The sequence below is a fragment of the Camelina sativa genome, chromosome 14 (assembly GCF_000633955.1).
Source record: "Camelina sativa cultivar DH55 chromosome 14, Cs, whole genome shotgun sequence".
NCBI classification, from domain to species: domain Eukaryota; kingdom Viridiplantae; phylum Streptophyta; class Magnoliopsida; order Brassicales; family Brassicaceae; genus Camelina; species Camelina sativa.
Window position 1 is genome coordinate 13,636,917 of NC_025698.1, and position 9,433 is coordinate 13,646,349.

Genomic DNA, 9,433 nt, shown 5'->3' on the forward strand with positions numbered 1-9,433 from the left:
TAGTCATCTATTACTCCTCAACTCTACCCTGGTTTTGCTGAATAACTAACTCATCATTATTAAACATCAGTTCTTTGTATCTTTATGCTAATGAAAATGTAGTTACTTTTTGCCACCTTTCTGGTCAAATTGTCAACCTTTTGTTATCTGGTTTGTCTACTCCAGGGGGATTTGCAAGTGTTAGAGATGTGACGACCATGCAATTGGAAGATCATCAGCACAGTTTCTTTCTTGCTGAAACGTGATATGAACGTTCACTTTCTTACACGTCATTCATTTCTTACCTATACAATGTCAGAACATCACATTGGTTGTTATCTCACATTCGCGGGTGCAAGTACTTATATCTCCTCTTCGGTGATTCATTTGTGGCCAAAAGGAATTATATATTTACAACCGAGGGCCACCCTATTCAAGTTGTGAGCTCCTGGCATGAGAAACTACCAAAAAGTTATTTCTCAGGCAACTGGACGCTTTCAAAGGTCAGTCACTTGATCCAGCTCTGTTCATTTTTGAAGAAATAAGACTTGTATGCATAGTTTAGTTTAGTTACACTGCATATTAATAAGTGTGCATAGTAATGTTATTTTTTAGTTGATAGACAGAAGGGCGGGCATTAAAAGAACCAAAATGGAGTCTAAATGCATTATTATTCCTTCCTCTGCTTCTGCTAAACTAGGAACTTGCGAATTTGCAGAGAGGGGCATGGGAAAGTGGAGCTAGCGCATTGTCACTGCAAGTATGTCCATCGATAGCTCTCAACTCTAGACGTCCTGAGCAACACAGAGAGAGTGCTTGCCATGTCCCTGACGAGAAAATCAATCATAGGTGTTGGAGCAACAAAGAGTGTGGAGTTGATGCCACTACTTGTAGACAAAGATCCTGCAGCGAAGTTGGATACTGCGGCTTATGGAATCCCTTATAACTTTTGACACAAAACAGGGCGTTTTTGAGGTTTAGGAAAGGAAAGAGAAGAGTTGGGGTTTATGAAGGGAAACTGTCAATTAATGTGAACGAAAAGCTTTGGTTGACAGTAAAATGAATAGTTGTTGCATGAGGCTGTTGTATCTTTTCTTTGAGTCATCAGTCTTGACATGGATATATATACTACGGGAGGATTAACCTCAATGAAAGGAGGAGATATTTAAACACCACAGCAATATGTCATAAAGTAACTTGATCTTGAAATAAGTTGTACACCTTACCATCAAACATAAACACCACAGGTTGTCTTGAAATTTGGAACATAAAGTCAAAGATATTTAAACACCACAGNCAACCGAGGGCCACCCTATTCAGGTTGTGAGCTCCTGGCATGAGAAACTACCAAAAAGTTATTTCTCAGGCAACTGGACGCTTTCAAAGGTCAGTCACTTGATCCAGCTCTGTTCATTTTTGAAGAAATAAGACTTGTATGCATAGTTTAGTTTAGTTACACTGCATATTAATAAGTGTGCATAGTAATGTTATTTTTTAGTTGATAGACAGAAGGGCGGGCATTAAAAGAACCAAAATGGAGTCTAAATGCATTATTATTCCTTCCTCTGCTTCTGCTAAACTAGGAACTTGCGAATTTGCAGAGAGGGGCATGGGAAAGTGGAGCTAGCGCATTGTCACTGCAAGTATGTCCATCGATAGCTCTCAACTCTAGACGTCCTGAGCAACACAGAGAGAGTGCTTGCCATGTCCCTGACGAGAAAATCAATCATAGGTGTNCCTGAGAACACCGTCCCGTGTTGAAATCTCGCGGTAATGATCATCCCCTTTCTTGCAAAACGCTATGTAATTGCTCATTTCGAAATGCCACAAGACAACGTAGTCTCCTCCTTTCTTGTCCTCGACCCACAAACGACCTCTCACATCTTCGGCAGTAGAAGGATCCGTTCGAGATGAAGTACCGATCAATACATGTCTGATTTTATCTTCTCCTTCTCGCTCAATCTCAAAATAACCCCTGAATTTTTCTAGTCCAGGAAGATCGATCCTCTCCTCCTCGCCAAACACATCTATAATATAGAGTTTCAATCGAGAATCTATCACCAGAAACCACTTACCGGAGCTTGCCACGAATCGATACCCTGAAAGGTCACTCTTCGTCTCGTAAACCGTATCATCGGCTGGGTTGTACACACGACAACCATCCGCCTTTTCTTGAGACAGCATCAGCAACGGAGATCCGCCTTTTGGCTGCAGAATCAAACTCGAACGCAGGGCCTTTGCAGACTCACGATCCGGACTACTCAACCGTCGTTTCGGCGTAGGTCTGTCCATCTTCAGAACGGATGGATAACTCCTCCGTCTCTTTAATTTTTTTCTTTTTCTTATTAATAACCTCGACTTCTGAAATAAAAAGATTGAGAAAGAAAGGGTTAAGTTGCGGATATATACAGCTCACGAAGCCTAATAACGGCAAGAAGAAGAAAAACTTTAACGGGTCTTTGGCCCAAACTTTTTTTGATAATGGATCATTTGGGTTACTTAACCTAAAATTTCATTCGGTAAAGTTTGATTTGGTTAAAAAACCATCATACTGTTACGGGGGGTTCTATGCTAATATCGGGGTAATTCTATGTTATTTACTTATTTTCTTTTATATCCTAATATATTACTAGGTTAGAACCTAGTATATTATTATTATTATTATTATTATTATTTTTTTTAATTTGAATTCACCAATTATTTTTGCATGTAGATGATCATTTTCTCTAAACTATGATCATATCTCATGGATGATGCATGCCGTCTTTCAAAATTGTTAAATTAAATAGGCTAACCTGTGTATGTAAGTATGTAACCCATCTCTATATTAAAAAAATGTAAAAATATAAACCGTAATATAAAATTTCCTTCTGCTTTCTTTTTCTACAAAAAAATCTTTATATTAGGATGTATAGTAATATAATTCTACAAAAATGGGCAAATGTTTTGTTTTTTTACAAGTGAAAGAAAACTTCGAATGAAAAAAATTACTTCTTTCCTATTTAATTTTCAGCATATTGTTCAAAAAACTAAATTAATGTTTGTATCGTTTCTGTTCCCACCATTTAGTTTTTTTTTTAAACAAACTAAATGATAAAATTTGAATAAACTCTATGAGTTTGAGTTATTTTTAAGCTGCCACATGTCCCCAACTTCTCTCATTCACTTTGGGAGGCACTCGTGGGTCGAGTCCCGCTGATGCAAGCAATAACAAACCAATCTTCATCATGTGATATAATACAAAACACACACTAAGGGCATTTGAATGCCTCAACATACAATCTTCTTTAGGTGGTAATATTATCTACCAAAAAGAAAAATATACAAACAAAAGAAGGTTTTTAGATTAATACTAATAAAAAAAAAGTTTTGAAAAGGTTTATGAAAAAAAAAAATGAAAAATTTACCATTAAATCATGAGCTCAAAGTTTTGATACCTCTTTTGGATTTACCGGATCCTAAAAGAAAACAATTTCATCCTCTAATCCTTTGATCAATGTATACAGTCATTACTCATTAGTGTTGTAACTAAGATGGTCTCCATATATATATACCTCGTTAAACTTTTCAACAAAAAAATTAGTATATAGATATATGTTGTTCATATTTTGCAGTTCAATGGATAACGCATTTTGTGGAACTAAACCATCAAACACATAATCTCAAGTCACGTTTGCACACACAACTATAAACCTGCAAAAGAGAAAAATCTGTCTATGTTCAACATATTCAAGCAAGTGAATTTATCATTTCATCAAGCACAAACTGAAATAATTTCATATCCATGAAGTTGATATAGTCGGTCTTCGAAGATATAGTATCCGAGTAAATTGCAGAAGTGAAGATTGCTTCAACTATAGCTTCTTATTATTTTGGATATACTAATCGTTCAAGTATATATATACCTTCTTATATATAAAGGGTTACTTGTGTAGGGTTTTGATTGTATCGGTTTCAGAATATTCTGGAGAGTAATTAGGAAATCTAATATATGATTGACCAATCAAACGAATCAAACAATTACAATGAATGATAAACATGTTTAAAGAAAGATTACAACATTTTAATGGAACGACATAAATATTCCTTTTAAAATGTTTATTGTAGGAGGTTCTAGATTCTTTTGTTTAGGCAATATTTATAGCATAAACTACGTAGAGAATGGTTGTTCAAAAATTTTTAAAAAAAAAAAAAGAATAAGTAGAGAGTATGCTTAATTGTTAGTTAAACGTTCATTTTTTTGTTTGTCAACATTTCACTAAAAACCAACATAGGCCTATGAAAGTACAATTGGAATAAAGTCTGAAGTTAAAATAAAAGATTACATAAAGGTTAAAGCCAATGAGACGTGTGTCTCACCACGTGTTTCTTGAGCTATCTTCAGGGTAAAACTCCACCAACAACAACCGCCGAACTGAAGCTCCAATATTTCGATCTCCGATGATTCCAATTAAGAAAAGAACTTTACACAACCAACTTTTTCTTCAATCCCAATTGAGAAAACTCCTTCCTCTAGACATCACCATGGCTAGATGAACAGTTCCTCTTTCAGTCTAAAATATTAGTCTCTCTCAATCTTGTTGCCTCAAGAAGTTTTTGGTTCAACAACCTATCAAAGGGTTAAGAAAGATTTAGTCCTTCTTAATCCTGCTGCCAGCGAGAATAAAAAAAGAAAAAAAAACCAAATAAACATTCGAACAAAGTCGGAATTTATTATTTTAAAAACGGAAACAGACAATCCAAACATCATCGTTGGAGACAAATGTATTTTCTTTTGATCCATGAATCAGTTAGAATTTGTTCATTTCGAATCTGAGTTCTTCTACTTCATTTTTATTTACTTATTATTTTCTTTATTTTCTCTCTTTTCAAGGATCCGATTCATTAGGATATACACGCGGATCCATTAGTGGTTTAAAAAATATATACAATTATGTCCTTTCTAATTTCAATAAAGTGTCCCGATATAACAATTCAGTGGCAATTTTAGTAATTAGTTCAAACATTTTGGACATTCTTTCATCTGTACTTTTCTTTTAAGATTGAAATTGAAGTATATTTTGAAATTTCAATAGAATATTTTGAAATGTGCCACTGAAGTTAGTTATAAAAATCAACTCATGAAAAGTAGTTTTTTAGTCAGAAAGTTATCATAAACTATAGCCAAACACTATAATTAATTGTCAATGTTGTTTGGATTATAGATAAACTAATTGGATTTAATTGGATTTATGATATTTGATTTTCGATTTTTCCAATAATATTTTTTAGAAGATTCCCTCCTAATATATCCATATTATGGTTTTCTTTTGGTAAGATTGTGAACAAAACAAATTAATTGTTCTCATTTATTAAGATTGTAATCAAGTGTATATAATTTTGTTTAGTTCTAAATTTTAGTCATTTTGTCTTGTCTTTTAGAAGGATTGATCAAATAAGATTTCATAGAATGGATCACTTTATTTTATGAGGAAATTGGAAAAAAAAAAATATTTTTTACAAAAATGTCCATCTAAACTTTAGTTTGATAGGTTTGGTCATATAGGTTTTATAATAATGAAAACCCAGTTTTACCCTCAATTTTTAAAAACTAAATTAACAAAAAATATACATAAAATTTTAAAAATTAATGTATTTATGTAAATATATTAACAAAATAGGTAACCTAAACTTCTTAAATTATGAGACTTCTATGAACCATCAAAACTCTTTTTTCTTTCTCCTCTTTCACCTTTTACAAAGTCGTAAAAAACAAAAAAAATCTTCGGTGACATTGACGGCGGTGATGGCATTCAACATATTTAGATCATATTTAAGGTCTGATTAAACCAGTGTCTCCAGTTTCTCATGGAGTTGGATGTGTTTTGTAGGGAATGGAAGAACCATTTCACAACATTGACAATGTCATCAAAGCTGTAAACATAATGGTAGATGAGCATGGACTTCATTTCAGTCACCGTAAGGTCACAATCTCAACCAGTGGCCTTGTTCCTCAGCTGAAGCGTTTTTCCATGAGTCAAACTGTGCTTTGGCTGTCAGTCTGAATGCAACAATTAATGAGGTTTTGTTTCATGCTATCTCTTAAAACAGTCAAATATTTCATGAGGGATGATCTGAATTTATTGAACCAGAGTTCATGCTCAAGTATGTTATGATGGAGAACAATATTCATGTAGCTTTACGGTCAGAATTCTATTCATGAATCAAGGAGAGAATGTATCAACCAGAGAGTATACAAGATACATAAATTGAATCGTTGATGGAAATGTCAATACATGAATACCTTCGCCAAAGTGTTAATCGGTAGACGCCGGCGACACTCATCACAGCGGCGTAGATTTAATGTAATAACACGTCGCAATTATCGTTAGTGTGGATTATATTAATTTTACAAAATTCATGTAAACCGTTTAACTGTTAATTTAAACCGAACTTGAACCATAATCTTTAAACCGAGTCTATAAAGCCTATGCAACTTCAAGACTCCAAAGGCAAAATGATTATTACGTGATTAATCTCATTCTCAAAACTTATTTTTTCGTGAGAACAGAGAAGGAAGCAGAGCAAAGAAGAGGAAGAAGAAGAAAAAGAAGATGATGATGGGAGAAGAAGTTATAGACCGTAACCACAATATGACCATCGACGACATTAATCTCTCTCTCCTCCGTATCACTTCTCCACCTTACGACTATTCTCTCCTTCCCCATCCGTCTAATTTTAAATTAGAAATCAGAGAAAAATCCTCTAGAGAAAATAAACTTGGGTGATCAGAGTGTATACACTTTTTATTTTATTTTTTATAAAATACGATCTTGGATAAATATTGAGTTTCCTATTCTAAATATTCACTTTCTATATTTAGCAATCACTAAAAGTTTTAGAGTATACAATCTACTTTTTGGTAGTAGATGTCAACTAATTTTCTCAGAGATAGAGTAAAAAGAATAAAACACATTCTAACGATTATAGAGCATAGAGTAAACCGTAGAAAAATTATACAAAAACGTTTAGAACATAGAGTAAACCGTAGAATACAAATTCTGAATTTTGTAGAATTCAGAATTCTGGGCCCCTAAACTATTTAGAACATAAACTGTTCCTGAATTTAGTATAACATGTATAAAATGTTAGAACACATCATCTTAAATTTTCAGAATAGTAGAAAACGTTTTCTAAATTTTTTATATCAAATTTTATCCATAAAAAAACAACTTATACAATTTTTTTTTTGTAAAAAATTATATTACCTCTATTATTGTATATCTACTTATTTTCCTATATTTCACATTTTAAAACTTGTTAAATTTGGGGTTTTCAATTTCTATGGGTATTTTAGGTAAAAATGACCATTTTCAAAAAAAGGTATAGATGAACAAATTTTTTTAGTGATCTTTTATTTCCAATTTTCCCTTATTTTACATCCTATGTTTTTTTTTTTTGTATTATTTTAGATCTTAGGTTTTTCTTTGAAAAAAATTATCACATTAGGAAAGTCGATAAAACAAAACATCTACAATTATTAATATCCCAATGTAGAACCAAAGGGGTTTGTCACTTAAAAATGTTCTTTTTGTTGGGTGAACGCAAAAACGGCACTAATTGCAACTCTGAAAAGATAAACCGACAAGATGTTTTTGCGTCTGGAGGAAGTAGTTGAAGCCGCCATCCAAGTTTTTGTCTTCCTCCAGTCGAGAGTTTTGTATAATTGACAATATCTGTTGGGTATGTTTCATGAAGTGGGCTTTTTAGGAATGGGCTTCAGTACCCATTAAACTCTTCTTCTCCAAAAGTACAAGTCAAAAACTGTCGATGAGGGTTTCCTCTCCGAGATCGGTAACCGACAGAGAGATGACTGAAATCTCGGAGGAGAAGTTTGATTTTGTGGTATAAAGACATGAGCCCAGCCTTCTATTTCAGTATGGAAAAGAACTTCTTTCTCTTTTCTATTTCTTCGTCTCCTTCTTCTTCTTCTTCTACTTTCTGATTTTGAGTTTGAGAGTTTCATCTCTTTTGAATTGAGTGCACAGTTCAATTGAGAGCAGAGTAAACCCTGGAGTGAGCCGTCTTGGTTATCTTGCACCGGAATTAGGCGATTTTTCGCTCATTGGCAGTAGATTCTCTACGACTCTGCAACGTAAGCTTCTTTGTTCTGAGTCTGGTTCTTTTTTCCAACAATATCGTCGGACGAATTGTTACCTCTCTCCCATAGACAATTTCGTCGGACGAATCTAAAATTAAGTAATGGGATGGCGGGGCTCCGGCTGACGCGACAGCGAGGGCAAGGCAGTCTCTCTTGTCGCCGCTGCCAACAACTACGGCAATTTGGCAGGTGAAGGAGATATTGCTGTCATTGGAGCCGTCTTGGTCTGCTGAGATTGTTGTTTTGCTCTTTACTCCTGATGCATCTGATCCCGAGAAAGTTTCCAGCAAAGGTATTATGTTCTAATCATGCATGGTTTTCTTAAAAGTTCCGATTGTATAGTATAAATCTGGAACCGCACAATACATGACTTTTCATTTTGTTGCTCGCATGTCAACTTTTCCTATTCTACTACAGGAAGTAGTAGACAGATGTTCAATAGTTCCTGGCGGTCGCCCCATTCCGAATCCAGCAACGCTCATGTCTGAAACAGATAGGACATTTGGCATCTTAGTAGATTTCATACAGTGAGCTATTCGTTTGCCGGGTGCACTGACGATATCTGTTATTATAGTTGGTTTGTTTCTGAATGCGTCCCATTATTCTCGTGTGGTTACGTTTCTTTTTATTCATTCATTAAACTGTTGTTTTACCTGTTACTGTTTTTGCTATCCCAATTTTTTAGTTGAAAGTCGTCTAGTTCTTTTGCCCCTCACTCAATATGCTGATTTGTTCTTGCTTGCAAGTAAGTTAATATGGGTGCTTTGGCGTTCATAAATATTAGTTTCTTATTGTTACGTTCATAGCGTGAAGCACTCATTCTCACATGTATGTTGGTGATAAACAAACTTTACAGCATGTGTCCTGCTACACTGATATTTGTCCTGAATGATATAGGGTGATATTACTAGTCTTCTCTTGCATAAGCTTTATGTGTGCCTCATTTTGTGAGATACAACAATAAGCAGATGATCTTCCTCTTGTAACTAACTAGTTGTATGTTGGTGGTAAAGAAACTATACAGAATGTGTCCTGTTACCCTAATATGTGTCCTGAATGATAGGGTGATATTAGTAGTCTTCTCTTGCATAAGCTTTATGTGTGACTCATTTTGTGAGATACAACAATAAGCAGATGATCTTCCACTTGTAACTAACTAGTTTGATGGTCATGATTGGCTGTCCTACTTTCACTTTCAAATTGGCTTTGTAAATATATAACATCAGGGGAATGAAACTGATGGTTTCCCATTTGTATGTGTCTACTAAACTTTTTGGCTGAGAGAGATAAAGCATGGAGGCAGGTTATACTACC

The 9,433-nt window shown here is 34.4% G+C and overlaps 3 protein-coding genes across 4 annotated transcripts in view; 2 read left to right on the top strand and 1 right to left on the bottom strand.

The window, feature by feature from the left end:
- LOC104741363 overlaps window positions 1–9,433 on the top strand; it is a 49,406-nt gene that overhangs the window by 3,821 nt on the left and 36,152 nt on the right. The gene's annotated exons all lie outside the window — the stretch shown is intronic.
- On the top strand, window positions 7–1,154 carry LOC104741362 (alpha-mannosidase I MNS5-like). 2 transcript variants are annotated; one of them, XM_010462208.2, is made up of 3 exons: window positions 7–241; window positions 332–482; window positions 680–1,154. In XM_010462208.2, the coding sequence occupies exons 1-3, from the start codon at window positions 198–200 to the stop codon at window positions 923–925; spliced, it is 441 nt and encodes a 146-aa protein (XP_010460510.1). In that variant the 5' UTR covers window positions 7–197; the 3' UTR covers window positions 926–1,154. The 2 variants fall into 2 exon arrangements, with proteins under 2 accessions (XP_010460510.1, XP_010460511.1); XM_010462209.2 differs by having other exon boundaries at window positions 698–1,154.
- Window positions 1,702–2,271, bottom strand: LOC104743559 (F-box protein At5g25290). The gene has a single exon (XM_019235512.1). It carries the CDS (start codon window positions 2,269–2,271, stop codon window positions 1,702–1,704), a length of 570 nt encoding a protein of 189 aa, XP_019091057.1.

Excerpts from the sequence above, each read along its gene's own strand:
- LOC104741362 (XM_010462208.2), top strand. The coding sequence starts at position 198 with ATGCAATTGGAAGATCATCAGCACAGTTTCTTTCTTGCTGAAAC. Across the intron at positions 242-331 it reads AGTTTCTTTCTTGCTGAAAC|GTGCAAGTACTTATATCTCC; the intron begins GTGATATGAACG and ends TCACATTCGCGG. Across the intron at positions 483-679 it reads GCAACTGGACGCTTTCAAAG|GAACTTGCGAATTTGCAGAG; the intron begins GTCAGTCACTTG and ends CTGCTAAACTAG.